At 34.0% G+C, this 17107-nt stretch overlaps 1 protein-coding gene across 1 annotated transcript in view; it reads right to left on the reverse strand.

The window, feature by feature from the left end:
- Positions 1-430: 430 nt before the first annotated feature.
- Samsn1 (SAM domain, SH3 domain and nuclear localization signals 1) overlaps positions 431-17107 on the reverse strand; it is a 146168-nt gene continuing 129491 nt past the window's right edge. Inside the window, exons 13-15 of the mRNA XM_026411894.2 lie at positions 14837-15043; positions 12794-12944; positions 431-751 (exon numbers count right to left, since the gene is read on the reverse strand). Coding sequence (XP_026267679.2) covers positions 549-751; positions 12794-12944; positions 14837-15043 — 561 coding nt within the window. The 3' untranslated portion in view covers positions 431-548. The remainder of the gene's footprint in view (positions 752-12793; positions 12945-14836; positions 15044-17107) is intronic.

Genomic DNA, 17107 nt, shown 5'->3' on the forward strand with positions numbered 1-17107 from the left:
TTTATACCAGATAACAGAGTGAAGAAAGCAACACAAATAATTACTAAAATTCTACTGTGGATCAGGATAAAATGTCTCCAATATTAACTCACACATTCTAATAAATGCAACAATGAATTTAGATTCTGCTTGGACAAATTGATTCAACAGAAATACCCTGTAAAACTATTTATTCACTATTATGCACAAATTCAAAACTGACAGGTAAAAAAAGGAGTTTTTTTTTCACTTTTATCCTCTTCACTTATAAAATAAAGTCTAATAAAGCATATATCACAGAGAAAAGTCTTACATTGTACCTTCTCTAACAGAGGCAAATGAAATATTAACAAATAGTATTTAAAATAAATATACATTTTTATTAATGTATACAAATATATAATAATTAGGAAAGTTAGAGCTATGAACTCTTATGTACAATAACCTCAGATTAAAACATTTTAACTTTGGGTTGTATTTACAAACATCTTTTTTCCTCCATGTGATCATGTAGCACAAGAAGAATTAAAATGGATAGCATCTGTAGATACATAGTTGAGAATGTGTGTTCAGTCACTTGGCTCTGTGATAGTCATCTTCTGTACCATGTCAGGCAGATTTTCAGACTCTAGATCTTCTTTGCCATTATCTGAATTTCCTGATGAGATGTAACAACCAGAGTCCCTTGGGCAGTCATCTAACTGTGACTTATTTAAGGAAATGTCTGGGCTTAAAGATAGGGGCACAGATTCATTTTCTTGTTCTTCAATAACTATAAATGAAAAAAAAAAGGGCAGGAATCAGGGAAAGCCAAGGAAAGTTTTATTCATGTATTCATTTACTTTAAAGCATTATCCTGTTTAACTGTTCCAAACTTGACTTCATTGCAATGTCAACTTCTACAAGTAAAATATATATATTTGTTTATGATAAAAAGACATTTGCACTCAAATATTCAAACTATTGTTTTCTTAGAAGACAAAGTTTGCCCTTCATTGTTCACTTTCAGTTTTGTGGAATCCATAGGAACTGCTACATAAGCAAAGATCAATATGGACTCACATTTTACATTAGTAATATGTTGCCAGAGGAAGCAGATTGTATCCCCAGTGTGACTGATGCCTTGTCCAAATACCCCTTAAAGTATCGTTAGAAAAAGTCAAAATTAGTTAAAATGAACACTCCAAGTCAATAGTGATCTCTGCGAACAATTCCAGAATCATGATTATGTGGATTAATGAATAAAAATCACTATTAGCCACAGTGTCCCGTAGCATTTCAATTAGTTGGATTTGACCAGTAAAACTTCAAGTATCCAGAATTTCCTTCTGTATTCATCAGAAAAGTAGACATCAGTAACCAGGATACTTTTAGAGAGTAAAACACCAAAATTTCCATCAAATCTGCCTTACAAATATTTAGTTTGCCTTCCATGTCTGTGTAGTCTGAGTAAGGATCATAATTTGATATTTCTGAGTCTTTAAACCATTTTTTAAAAAATATTCATCAGGCATTACCTTTTAGAAAAAAAAGTTGATGTTAGAAGTCTAACAAAATGTATTTCTATGCAATCTAAGCAACCTTATAGAGAAGTAGTCTTTTCAGAGTCCATTAGTATCAGCTTTCTCTCTTTCAATATCAAATGTCATTGCCTCCCTGATACGAGTAGATGAACATTTTTCCTGCATCACGAGCTGAGTTGTTCAGAGAAGAAATGGGTCTCAGGCTACCATCTCTTAGCTGCATTAGCATGTCCTCCTCTTTCCCCTTCCAATCATGGGGCTTTTAAGCTTTAGCAATTTAAAGTGCCCCACACTGGAAGAACCATGCCCATACACTCTAAGATTGGGACAAGAACTCTGCTGTCAAAGGTTTTATTCATTCCACTGCACTTCATTCAACTCAAGAGAGAAGAAAAGTAAATCTGAACTTCAACATCTTAAAGAAAGAAATTGGATTATTTTCTTCAATAGACTAATTGAATAATAAAGCTAATAATGATAAATAATAAGAATAAAAATTACTAAATTATAAATAATAATAAAGCAACTAATTAATCTATCTTTAGGAAACCCACACTTTATTTTAATTATACATTTCCTGATTTTCAGATGCATTTTCTAAGTTCTAGATACACTTCTAACATTAGTTTATAGTCAACTGTGCATCCAGTTGTCCTCAACCTGTGTTACATGTGACAATTGATCCCTGGTGTCCTGAGGTATATAACACATTAACTTTTCTTTGGTGTCAGAATTGTAGTAGCTATGCACCATCCATGGAGGAACTGAGAAAATTGTCACTTAAAATATTTTGTGATTTTTGCACTTTACATGAAGAACACTGGTTAAGAAAGACTGGAAGAAAATGATAAAAAATTGCTTCTTAGTTTACTCATCATCAAAATGAATTGCAACAGTTCCTTTAACCTTTTCCTCAAGGCTTTTATTTGTAATAGTGAAACCACATTTATGCTATTCTTCTGAATCTTCCCCAGATTCTCCATTACTTTATTTAACTTTGGATTCAAATATCAGTTATGAAATTGACTGATGTTATAATAGTTCTAGGAGACTTAATTTCAATATGCAGCTCTTTGGATTGTTATTTTTAAATTTTAGCTACCATGAAGTATTTTTCTGTTTATTAGTCATAACAAGATTTAAGTTTGGGAGGATTTACTTACTATTCGGCAGTTTCTATATGAGTCTCAGTCACTCACTTTTGTTTCTAAGCCCTTCTTTTATGAAAAAGTAGCACTGAAATGCGAACTCATTTTCTAAGGAATTGCTTTTCCTCCTGCCTTTCCATCTTATTGCTACTGAAATGAAATGAGCCAGTTCCGTGTTCCATTATCCAAGTGTTTCTGGAAAATGCCAGAGGAATCAGCCCTTGTGTATGCATCCTATAACTTTAATAGTGATCACCACATTTGGAGTGAGACCCTCTAGTCAAAATGGTCATGAGGATAAGGCCACATTTCCCCAGATTAAGTTTAGGCCTATTACCTCAATGCAAAATTAAAAGAACTGATAAGACTTCCCTTCAGATTTATATCCTAAGCAAGACTTGGCATAATTAAACCTGTTTGTTCCCAATACTCTATTTTTTTTTTGTTTAGGTTGATTACCAATTGTGGTGCTCTCTTTAGGAGGGAAAACTGAGGCTTAAAGAACTTTCATTTCCCAAATTATCTCTTTTCTTAAAAAAAACAAAAAACAAAAAGAAGAGTACTTAGATTGTTGTTCCATCCACAGAAGCCTCTATGCATTTACCTCCAGGGGTACCACAGCACACAACAGTAAATGAAAAACTGACTTTACTGGATAATGTCATTCTTTAATATTAATAATAAAAATATATTTGTTTTTGTTTCCTCCTGGGAAATGCTATATCACATTCTTTAAATTCTAGGAATTGGTTTGTTTTAAATACAGGTTATATATTGTAGAACCCTTTTATCTATAATTTTTATGGAAAAAGGAAATAGTTTCTCAGTATGAAAGTTATGCAGCACAGTAATTTACAGAACAGCAGTAATTTGCTAAATGATTTCCTAGTGAAATGAAAACATGACTATGCCTCCTCAAATGCTTCCCACCAGGTTTGCAATAATTTCAGGCAGGTGATCAGCTGGAGCCCCTCAACTGTAACTATAAAAAGAAAAAGCAAGTCATTATGTTTTATTATGGAGATGAAAGCTATATAGCATCCAGGCTTTGTGTTTGAAGGGTCAAGATTTTCCTTTTTTTGCTTCTTTTCTTCCTGACACTAATGACAAGATTGGCGCAAACCTAGATCTTAGGCTATGGATATATATATAATTTTTTTTTCCCTGCAGATGGGATGAATTCACACTAATGCATTCACATTTTCTTTCTAAGCCATTTAGCCCCTTCATGTGGCCATGAAACATAGTAATGCTAACTGGCCTACCCAGAAATTGAAAACACAACCTTCATCAGTTTTATCCCATGGTCCAATCATCTGAGCTAACCAGGCAAGTAACACATTGGAATAAGAAACAGTTTGCCTCCAAAATTAGACTTCCCATAGGATATCTGAGTGTGTGTGTGTGTGTGTGTGTGTTTTAATACCAAAATGTTTCTGATAGCATGTTAAGTTAAAAATGTATAATAATGTATTTTGCTCTTATAATATAACAACATATACACATAAATATATAATTCACAAGTGAAAGTTTTAAATTTTTACATAGACTTTTTCTTTATTTCTCAGATCTGCAATGTTTTATTTTTAAGTAATAAAAAATTAAAATGTATAAAATTTTCAATTATAGATCAAATGTTTCATAAATGTCCCAAAGACTATATATTTTCAAATATAGAGAATTATGAATAGTTATTGAAAAAAGGCTTTTCTCTTATTGCTGCCATTTAATAGAGATATAATAGATACTCAGGAAAGCAGCTGTTCTATACTACATATCATGAAAATAAGCTTATGTTAAGAAAAGATTATTTAGGAAGTATTTCATTACAAAGGATTAATTTGAATTTTAAAATATCTTATTTTCTATCAAAATTATGGAATTTTACAAAGCCCATGGATCAACATTTAAAGATAGTCATCAATGTTGAAAAAAGTGGCATGATGATTAAAACAGAAAGACAGCTAGTATAATTATTCATAAAATAATTATATTGGAGTTGTGACATTTAATTAATTAAGTATGGGAAATCTCAATTATACTAAAAGTGAAGAAAGCTTTCAGGAAATAAAACTAGATCCTTATTCTGGGATCCTTGTACTCGAAGGAGAGAAATCTTCCGCATACTCACATATAAGAAAATTAAGGTTAAATAAAAAAGGAAAACTACAGATTTTTGCTTGACTTTCCCAGGTATCTTTACCCAGTTCTTCCAGAATTTGACTTATTTGCCTTAGGCATCAAGTTCCTATTTCTTTGACTCACATACTACAAAATATTGCAGCCCAGAGAGTATAGGAAAATGCTTGGCCAAAGTGTTCATTAAACATTTTTTAATAAGCAAAATGATGTTTAGATTTATTAAAGGAAGTAACAACTAAAGAATGTTAAAAAAAAAGGAATTTTGTTGAAATTCAAGTGAAGATGCACTTGGTTCTATGAATAATCCTCTTTTTCTCTAGCCCTGCAACCCAAAGGGGAGAAACCAGGCAGACATAACTTAGGATGGCTACAAACTTCAGTCTCATGTTTTGGCTCCATTCAAATCTCTCAAACTAAAACCCAGAAATTCTCCAGGTAACTGTAGCTATGCTTTTGTTTTTTGTTTTTTTTTTCTGTTGTTTTTTTTTTATTTTTTATTTTTTTTATTGGTTGTTCACAACATTACAAAGCTCTTGACATATCATATTTCATACATTAGATTGAAGTGGGTTATGAACTCCCAATTTTACCCCAAATGCAGATTGCAGAATCACGTCGGTTACACATCCACATTTTTACATAATGCCCAATTAGTAATTGTTGTATTCTTCTACTTTTCCTATCCCCTACTATCCCCCCCTCCCCTCCCCTCCCATCTTCTCTCTCTACCCCATCTATTGTAATTCATTTCTCTCCTTGTTAATTTTCCCATTCCCCTCACAACCTCTTATATGTAATATTGTATAGCAATGAGGGTCTCCCTTCATTTCCATGCAATTTCCCTTTTCTCTCCCTTTCCTTCCCATCTCATGTCTCTGTTTAATGTTAATCTTTTCTTCCTGCTCTTCCTCCCTGCTCTGTTCATAGTTGCTCTCATTATATCAAAGAAGACATTTGGTATTTGTTTTTTAGGGATTGGCTAGCTTCACTAAGCATAATCTGCTCTAGTGCCATCCATTTCCCTGCAAATTCTATGATTTTGTCATTTTTTATTGCTGCATAGTACTCCATTGTGTATAGATGCCACAGTTTTTTTATCCATTCATCTATTATAGCTATGCTTTTGTAATGGAGCAGCTTTCTATGCAGGAAGATTACATAGATAATGCAATGTCTCTTGGGTACTTTTGATTTCACCTTAAGCATTCCTTAAATTACCTAGACACTATTATTTGCCAATTGTAGACAATATTTGATGTTTATTTTGTTTGATTACTAATCTACCTTATGGAAAAACAGGAATCCACTCATGGAAAAAACATTAGTCTCTGTTGTTCTGTTGAGGCCATGAGAGAATATGGAGTTGAAATGATTCCCATTGTTTTTGTAGCCTAGCATCATTGTCTGTCCTCTAATGAGACATATACTGGAGATAAATCTTTTCACTTACATACAGTGAACTCTACTTCCACTGTGCTAGGTACTTAGTAGGGGCAGAGCATACTCATTGAAGAAGGTGATAACTGTGCACCAAAATTGTTGGTGGTGCCAGACTGCTGCTCAATCCAACTACAGCCTCCCATAGAAACCTTTGGTCCCAGGAAATATCTACCCTTGGTTGATTTGCTCTCATACTGAACTATTTTGATAATGATCAAATAAGATTAAAAATCATTATTATATATTATTTAATTAGGAGATTTGGGAAATCAATTTCATATTTTACAGAGGTTAATTAATCCTGCTTACTTGATGAAGTTAAGAACATGCCATCCCCAAATACATCACTTTGAAATACTGACTATTCTCAGTTAAAATTGCTCGAGAAACAACAGGTACAAGGTCACTCTGACCTTCCTGATGCTCATTACACCTAGGAGATGAAGCTCCCCTGTGAAAGATGTCCTGCTCATACCAGAGGGAAAGTATGGTTCTTATCATCAAAGACAGGAAGGTCAGGCCAAGGGAAATCTGTACAGCCTGTGTTCACTAACCCTTATCTTCTGAGCCACTTTCTATACAACTAAATGCTCTAGCTCATGCTCCTTTGCCTTATCATATTTTTACAGTATACTACTCTTTAATTCAGCATATAAATATTCAATAGTAACAAAGTCTTTTCTAAATTCTTTATGAAATCTCCCTTAGCATGTAAAACTTTTATTAACTAAATTTTTATGCTTTTTCTCCTGTTGATCTGTCTTATGCCAATTTCATTCTCAGCCTAGCTCAAAACACAACAACAAAAAACCCCTAAGATGGTAGAAGTAACATTTTGTCTCCCTACATTGCTATGTTGGAAATTTAATCTAATTTCATCATTTTTAAAATTGTTAGTTTTTGAAAAAATTATTACTTCTGTACTATTTCTTTTACATTTAATGTGTTTTAGATATACTTCCATATCTGTACACATGGAACCCCATATCACTCTCTTAGCACTTTCAAACTATTTTAGTTTGGGGAATATATATTAATTTATTAAAGAAAATTATTGGTGAAATTTTAAGTTTTTAACTAGAACTATTGTTATTTAAGCTAGTCCTCTCTTTTTAAAGAAATTTTATTGATTTTTTAGGTGTAGATGGACACAACACAATGCCTTTATTATTATGTGGTGCTGAGGATCGAACCCAGGTCCTGCCCATGCTAGGTGAACGCTCTACCACTGAGCCAAAATCCCAGCCCCCTAAGCTAGTCCTTTTTATATTCAACTTAGTAGGAAAACTCCTAATAATGGAATTTCTAGGTATAAACTGTACATGCATTTTAAAATTTGAATGTTTTACATTATTGTTCTCAAAAATAGTTATTTACACTCTTGCACAAGCACATGCATTAATAGTTAGCATATACATAAAATAAATCTTGACAACACACACTAAGTAATACCCAATGTCTATTACAAGAATATTTATGAGTGAAGAGGAACTATGACAAACTTTAATGTCTATCATCAGAAAAAAAAAGTATTGCTTACTATTTTCAAATCTCTTCACTCCTCTCACTCAGTATACATTTACTCTATCAGCAAGTCGACCATCACTGAATGCAAAGCATAGGACTGAAGGTTTGGGAAAACACATGGTAATATAGGACTTGGTCTTGTTTGATCCATTACAAAGCCATGCTTGGGACTCAGTCACAGGGCAACACAGGAATTCTGTATTTACAGGCATGACAAAGGTCTTTAGGTACCTGAGGTAAAAAAAAAAAAAAATCTGCAAACCCTTTTCACTAAAAGTGGTTTTCTGGTAAAAGACTAAGAATGCTTATGTTTCATTTTGAGTTTTTTATTTACATAAATATATTTCATAAATGAAATGTTAATAAGACCAAAAATAGATCTGAAGAAACTAAACAGTGATGACATATTTGTAAATACATACAAGTATAATTTCTGCATGTCTTCTCAACTTTATATATGTGGATAGTTACCATATCTCTTTAAAAGCTGTATATTTCTTGAATCGAGATTCAAATCATATGGCAAGTGGGTTGGAAACCCCAGGTACACGTGTCAGGGGCTAGGGCACCAGGCTAGGCTGGCACACTGTTAGGCCAACTGCTGGACTGCTGCTTGGCATAACTACAAATCTCTCTTGCCGGAGGCTCATGTTCCAGCTCCTGACTGAGCCCCACCATTTGCCCTGCATGGATTTGGGCAGGCAGGCAGACAGGAAGGCACAACTGGGGATGGTTGAGCAATGAGGGGCTGCTGTGACCACAGCTGGTGCCAAGGGCCTGGCACACAACCCACCCTTTCCCCTTCCTCCTCCTTTGGCACTGTAGCCAGAGATTGCAGGTATCTAAAACATATTGTAACAGATTCTGTAAAGTTTGCCTATTTTGTTACTAATTTTTTTTCAATTTAAAAATTAATTATCTCTGTACTCTAGGGAAAGGATGATATTTCCATCACCTATTTTTCCCCAAGGACAACAGTACACATTCTGGTAGACACAATTTTAAGACACATCAAAGTGCTTCTAAACTTTGGAAAAGAGACTAGTGCAGAACAGATAGAAAATACGTACTATGAGCAGCAGTTAACTGTTATTATTCCAGAGAAGCATTTCTGAGTAAGGCAAAGGGGCTTTGAAGTTTGTGTTTATGCAATAGCATTCACAAATATGCACACATTCTCTTTTTCACTTGCTGAAACTATTTACTCTCAAAGTAAACAAACCATTTTTAAATTCACAAAATAAATATAGAAATCTTAATGTGCATAAAGTAAATGATACCACTGTTTTGGTTCCATCAAGAGCTGGGGCTCACCTCAGTTTTTCTATAACCTTTTTCTTCTTCTTCTTTTTTGTTTAATTTTTTCTCTAACCTTATCTAGATTCCCAATTGAAGGAGTCAATGACCTAATTCTGTTCAGTTCTAAGGCAACATGAGAGCTAGTTCTGAATATCTCTTCTTGTCTTGCTGGGATTGCAGAACCCCAAGTCATTATCCCCCTTCAGCATTAATCCTGTGATCAGCTCTAACACCACTCACCAGCCCTTCTGTCAGCTTGTTGGAGAAGCATCTTTAGCTCCTGCCAAGTAGTGAACTAAAAAGTTTAATCTGGTTTACATTTTTAAGGTCAAAGTGGGGACAATGCTATTTATCTGGAAATAAAAGAAAAGGAAAATTGCTTGTTCTAAACCTTATATTTCTGGTTTCTTTCCTGCCCCATCTCTTCTCTAAGTTGCTCTAGATATGTTTTAGCCTCACATGGGACTTGTGGTCTTGTCTACATTATCTCAAAATTTTAACTCCTCCTCAAGATACATGCCCAGTTTTCTCAATTCTTATATTGAATGGCTTGCAAAGCAAAATCTTTCCAAGTTCTCAACCTAACAATTAAACACTAACTGAGGAATTTATTGACAGTTCCCAAACTGGCATTATTCAATGATGAAAATAAAAATGCATACATCAAATCCTGGCCAATTTGCATGCCCCATTCTTCAACAACAACAGAAACGCTAACTATTTTTAACCCGTGACTATGACATGCATTTGTTTTTAATAATGTCTCAGTTTTACATAACCATGCATTCAAGGTCTTTATCATTCAAGGTACATGAAGGTTGTGCATTTAATCTTTAGCATGGTTGTAGTAGATATGATTCACAGAGTATAGGATAGATAAAAATAAGCATGCAGCAGCATGGTGCCAAATCATCAGAATTCACCATCTTATCAACAAATGGAAGTCATTCTTCTTTATTTCTTGAGAAAAGCAGTTTCATATAAGATAAATAGCTTTCAGTCACAATAGCCTAACATGCAATATGCATCTTTTTGACATGTATATTCTAATACTACTTTAGACCTGAAGATTAAAATAAGAAAAAACTCAGGGTTGTGTGTTGACAAGTAACACTGGTTGAATCTTCATTTTTCTATTTTTCATCTTGCAGAACTTGGCTCTGCATCTGATGTTTGTACATTATTGGCTATTATTCAGTGATCAGCTTCTCTTGACCTTCAAGTATCATTTTCTAAAGTTTTGTACAGAGAAAGAATTTTCGGGACTTGTCTTTTTATGTGTATATCAAACATCAGAATCACCTCATGCTTGAACATAGTGTGTGTTGTTGTTAGAGACTTAGATAGAGTGGAACATGTTTCTAATAGACTTAAGAGACTAAGTTGCAGACGTGACCTTGAGAAAGTCACTTAGCTATCCAGGCTTTAATTTGCTTATCTTGCAAAGGAAGGATCTGGGTCAGGTGGTTTTCAAAATCACACCCCACTCTCATATTGTTATCATCTGTAAAAATTGTTTCACATAGAAAGTAGACAGGTGATGAGAGAGGAAGCATGAAGAGATAAAGTGGACAGAGGCTTTGGCCTTGGACCCATCTTTCCTTAGTGGGTTCCTACTGAGAACTGTCTGATGGCTGAAAACAATGCTTGCTGGCTCCCAGCCCCTTCTCTCTACAAACCCTGTTGTGAGGCAGCCAAGGTAGCCTCTCACCTATCAGGGATTCATGCAGTTTCCAGGCTTCTGTTTTCACTTAAACATTAACTTCCACTTTCTGAGATGGAGCACTGAATTAAAGCTCTTGAGAAAATTGGTGAAGTCACAGAAAATTTCAGTTTTTGAGTATTCATTGTTACTACATTTACCCATTTGCACATAGGGGAAAAAAGAACTTTGAGTTTATTGAAGCTTCCCTTTGATTACTATCTCACCCCTCCTACTTATCTAGCTCTTAGACCTCTATGAAAATCATCTCTGAATTATTTCTTCATCTGTAAATTGGACAACATGCCTACGTGTATGGTATTATAGAAGAAAAGTAATTATTTTACAAGTGTTAAAAAATAGTCTTCTCTCTCTCCTTGTGCTTTGTGGTCAAATTGTTTTGGAGAGTATTGGCAGTGATCCTGCACATGATCAATACAAAAAATCTACAGAACCAAACATTGTTTAGTAAGGGGCTATGTCTTCAAATGACAAGCTGTAAAAGAAACTGCCCCATTTACCAGAAAGATCTTGCCACATTGACTGATTGTAGGTCTTGTACTATTGAATAAGTTGACTGCCTTCTTAAGGTTAATCTTTGTCTGCCTCTGTGACTCTCTGTGGTCTTCTTGTATCTCCCAGTCCCCAAAACTTCAAAGAAGGTCCATAAAAACCTAGGCCTAATGATGAAATCAGTCATGCTAGTGTTCAGTTAGTCATGCATGTGGAAGCTCTTGGAAAAGGATGAAGATCTACACACACACACAAGAAGGCAACTAAGAATAAAGTAAGGAGCAGTTTCTAAAAAAGTAAATTAATTCCCATCACATAAAAAGCAGGCGTATAGTAAACACGTGCTGTGCCTCAATTCTGTGGAACTTAGGAGAGAAGGTGTAGGACAGCTCACAAAGGAAGTCAGGAGGTCTGGGTGCTAAATACAGCTTTCCTCCTTGCTCTCCATCTGGGCTGTGACTTGTAGTGTTAGAAAGTGCAACAGAGCTTCACAAACACCGCGTAGGAATCCCAACTCTACAATTCACTCAGAGTTTGCACTTAGGATACTTATCATCTCAATCTCTTATTCTAAAATTGGAGGCAGTACTTTCTAACTAGAGGGATGTAAAGAATGCTAAATAAGATAATAAACATAAAGACCTTGACTTCAAGTTTTACTCAGAGCACATGTTCAAGTATTAATATTGTTTTTGAAAGAGAAGGCTGGAAGATGATCTAAATCCTTTTTTATCTTTAAAATTAGACTCTCCACCCTCCTTTCTCCCCCCCCCCACTACACAAAATATTCCTTGCAGAGTTTGGCACACCCTAAGCTCAGGATTTGTGGGCCTGACTAGATTTAGGAGGAAGGGTGTTCCAGATGGGTAATTGTAAAAATAAAAGCTATCCTATCTTTACAAACCCGGTTGGCATAGCTAGTATTCTGCCATAAATGAATCTGCATGTATTATTCCATCCTCAGTTTATACTTACAAATACAGAGAACCATCTTAGATAATAAAAGTGAGTGCTGAATATTTTTGCAAGCTATTATAACATTTTGAAAGAGTACTATAAACACACACAAGATGTGACTGTTTGGTAATGAAATGAATTTTCCTGTGTGTCGCGAAGGCTCATTAGCTTAGAGCTGTGCTCTGTGTTGTTCTACAGAAGCCATGTGTGACATTTCTCACTAATGGCTCATGCTGTCACTAAATATTTGTCTCTAACTCCCTCAGTCTTTGGGAATGCAGGCATCTACTTGCGTATAAATTAATAGCTCTGCAGAATCAAAATGAGGCACCCAGAAAAGTCCTTTTGTTTCCTAAGGGTCCACTAAGATTAAAAAATTCCTTTCCCTAATTATAAATTTGACCACAGTTGTTTCCAAGGTTATATGAAAATTCTTATTTTGTGAGAAAGAATGCTTTATATGATTTGCAGTAAATAAAACTGGCACATTGCTTTTAACAATTTTACTATTTACTTTAAACTGTGATTTTCAGTTAGGGAGAAAAGTAGGTATACAAACTTACTTTCTTCATCAAGAAAACTTTCAGCAGCTGATAGTAACCTCATCCTATCTTCTGGGTTTTCAATATTTAATTCAATGAGATGACTCTCTTTTATATCCTTTAAATCTTCTAGGGTCTCATAACCATTGAGCAGAAGTGTTGAGGTATAATCCTGTGGGGAAGAAAAAATACATATAAGACAGGCAGATTCAAATATTTTATTTTTAATTCTCTTTAGATTTAAAGAAATTATAGAAATACATATGGTAACCAAAGATCCTAATAGAATTTTTCCTTTATTTTAGTTGTAATACTTTCCTGCATATGAAGTCTAGGGTAGGTTATATAATTCTCACCTTCTGGAAGGACAAATGTAAAGAAAAAAAATAATTACCTTAAGCTGTGCAATGATAAATCTTAGATCAGTTTAACAACTGAATCATTCATCCCATTTGGTGCTTTTTCACTTCTTAACTAGCTAACTTGACGGAGATAGTGTTCCTTATGTCTATCAATAAAATGATTCTAACGGAGTATATTACAATAGTATTTCTGAATCTACATCTCTGTTTGCTTGATCACAAAAACATCCATTGTTATTAACTTCATGAGTAGGTTAAAATAATGAAACAATTTTACCCAGAGTTTAGCATTTTAGTTGAAAGGCATTATGTAAACCTAATGAATTGCAGAATTTCTATTTAATTAAAAAAAACTTTATTAAGCATAAAGGCAGTGTAGTTGAGCAAAACATTCCCTTTTCTCACCATGTATATTTTGTTCATCATTTGCATCAAAATATATTAGCTTAAAATTCATAGGTTTCTGATTTTAAAGTCTATATGTTATTTATATAACCTTTGTCTCTCTTAACAGAATAAAAATGCAAAGCGAAGTTGAATGCTTTTTCAACTTCCTCAAAATCCTTCCCATTTTACTTGATCATAATTTCAATATCCTTACTTTAGTTGCTAAAATTGAATAAGAGGAAGAAAAAAGGAACTTATCACCAACCCTGTTTTAACAGAGAGAGAGAGAGAGAGAGAGAGAGAGAGAGAGAGAGAGAGAGATTTATTTTTAAAATAGTATATTGAAGAAGAACACTGAATTAGAACACAGAATACCAAAGTTCCTATTCTGATATAGCATCTAACTATGGGTTCTTTGGAAAGTTATTTTATCTCCTTAGATGATTTCCCACCCCCATAGGTCACAGGACAAATAAGTAGTAGAGGCAGAATTCAAACTCATTCTTTCTTTGAAGTGTATCCCATCTAGATACTTTGAAGTGTATCTAGTAATGTAGGAAGGGTCGGATAATATGTCAACCTACAGGAAAGTAGTTAGATATTTCAGAAAAATCAATTAAGACAACTTTAACCCGCTATTGCCTTGATGGATTTTAAAAATTATCAAAGTCATGCTGTGTTAATTTTAGAAATGGATTTCAAAACTGTAAATTGAGTAAGACTAGGTATATTGTATGTACACACCATTTAACAAAGCAAATATTTCATAAAAATTTTGCTAATGTAGCAACAAATAATTGGATTATAAAAACAGCAGTTTCCCTAATACAGTCATTATGGGGCTCAATGATCACTGTTTCTAACACCTTCATTTTAAAATATTATATTTAGTTATCTTCTCTGAATTTAATTTTGATCTTTGCCCTACAGAAAATGCAATTTTCTTTTCATTTTTCCTTTTACTTTTCTGGACTTTTTTATTTCTTCATATTCTCTTTGTCATTCCCACTTAGATGTTTTTCTGGGTCTTTTATTCTCCTGGATAGTTATCATTTTTCATTGCACTTTCTCACATTAATTTCTACTGTCACTGCTAAGTACCATTAGGGTTTAGTCCAAAGGATGTTATATCAAGGCCTGTCTTTGCATAATAAAAGTAATAAAGGAGAAATAAGAGCTGTTCTAGGAAAACATATTTTCCTTTGCTGTAAGTCTTATACTCTTGAACAACACTATGCACACACTGATCCAATCCCATCAATTATTCCACCTGTATGCCAGCCACCAAAAGCTAACAGGCCAAAGGTTTGCTAACCTGAAGGTGAATCCTCTCTAAGAATTCCTGCAGGGTCTTGGGTTTTTCATTTTTACTCCTTCTGTGTGCTTTTATTTTCTTGGGGGCTGCTTCTTCTTCTGAGATGACATCCACATAAATGAATTTGAAGTTTCCCACCTTATTGTTCAACATTCCCGTCCACATGCCCATTGGTGTTTTGCAGATGATGTCGATGATATCACCTTTCTAAGGGCAAAGACATATCTGAATCAGATTTCAAAGAACTATGGCTATTACATTTGATAGAAAGAATGGAATTATAGGCAACTACAGCAATGAGTACATTACAAAAGAATTCGGACATAATAGAAATACATCTGAGTTTCCCTGCTCAAGGAAATTATTTACTTGTAATGAACACTTCAACATGCTTGGAAAAAAGCTCCTATATACACTTGTAACACATTTCTGTTTTTGTTATCACATCAAATTAATTTGTATTTATAGAAAACAACATAATTTATATAACACATACACTAAGTCATTTTATGCTCACGGGGCACCTCAGATACATGTATGAGGTATATATCATTATAAATATTATAGGAAGGTAATGTGTATGTGTGCACAAAATTGTCTACTTAATTCTTAAAGTTCTAATGCTACTTTTTTTTTTCTCCAACATAAGGATTGTGGGATAATTCTATATTGAAATTGGCATACTTTTTAGAGCTATTCATTTTATTTATTTATTTATTTATTCTATGTTGTACACATGACAGCAGAATACATTACAATTCACATTACACATTTAGAGCACAAGTTTTCATATCTCTGGTTGTACACAAAGTAGAGTCCCACCATTCGTGTCTTCATACATGTACTTAGGGTAATGATGTTCATTTCATTCCACTGTCTTTCCTATCCCCACTACTCTTCTTACTAAGAGACGGTAACAGGTAGATTGACCTCCAAAGTTTCAATGGACCGTGAGTGAAGTACATTGGGATGGTCAAACCATGTGGTATTTTGCTTATTCATACCTAAGATCATATTTGTCTATAGGTTGCCAGTTATTGACAAGAAGAGAAATCTCCTGGTGATATATATTTGCAGAGATAATTGAGTTCTATGCAAATAAGTACCCAAAGAGTCATAGTTACTCCTTTGAGACATAACTTTCTGCCTCAGAAAGGATATTACTGATTCTAATATTTTTGCCGCCTTAAAGGATCTATCTTAAACAAACATAGCATAAGTCTGTTATTAAATGGGTATTTTCCTTTTGATCTGTGAATCTGTAATTTGTGTAAAACATAAATTTTATTTATAATGGTAGAATTTAGTTTAATTGAAAGATGCAATCTTTCTGATTTGTGATCATCTCGCTTTTTGCCTTTTAACTATGAGAATTAAATTGTAGGCCAGATGCCTAAGCAGACCAGGAAATGTACAGCAGATATAGGAAGTTTCTGTGTGGGGCATACCTTTACTAAATTCTTTAAATTTATAAACTTATATGTTTATAAACTTGTAATTGTTCTTTAAATTTGTAAACTCGTACATTACAGGAAAGCTCACAAACCACCTGAATAGACTCAATTTCATCTTGCTGAAACAATACCATTCCAACCGTTAGTGAGAACTATGGGATCCTTTTCCTTTAAGACATCCACAAAAATCACCTCAGACAAACACCAAGAGTGGTGCCTGGTATTTCAAAATAGGAAGTTGAAAATCAGTTCTGAGTCAGAGAGCTTTGTGTGCATTCCCTTTTCTGCCCTCCCCTGAAAACGCATTCTAGGCTACAAACATCCTTTCCCTAAGTCTTGAACTTGAACTTCAAATCATTTCATATAAATGACTAAGGGAATAACTGTGGGGGGAAATGTTTTTCTTATGCTCCCTCTAACCTCACTCTGATTTGATGTCATCAGAAGGCACAAAGAAAAGAGCTGAGTGCCTTACATGTCAAATAATAATATCAATACTTATTAACATCAACAATATTGTATACCATAATCATTAGTTACCAATGGTTTGGTATTGACAGTATAAAAATATAATTCATATCCTTTTAGTTATAATGCTTTATGATACTAAAAGGTATAGATGTTATAGATGTTATCTATAAAGTATTTTAGCATAAAGCTCTCTCCTATTTGAGCTGTTGCAGATAGCCTTGTCTTTCTTGGGTGTGAGCAAAGTAATGAACATTGTGGATTTCACACATGTGGTTATATTACCTTATATGACAGAAGTGAATCCACAAGTATATTAATGCACTAAATTTGTTGACTTTTGAGTTAA

Source organism: Urocitellus parryii, chromosome 2 (assembly GCF_045843805.1).
Source record: "Urocitellus parryii isolate mUroPar1 chromosome 2, mUroPar1.hap1, whole genome shotgun sequence".
Lineage (NCBI taxonomy): Eukaryota > Metazoa > Chordata > Mammalia > Rodentia > Sciuridae > Urocitellus > Urocitellus parryii.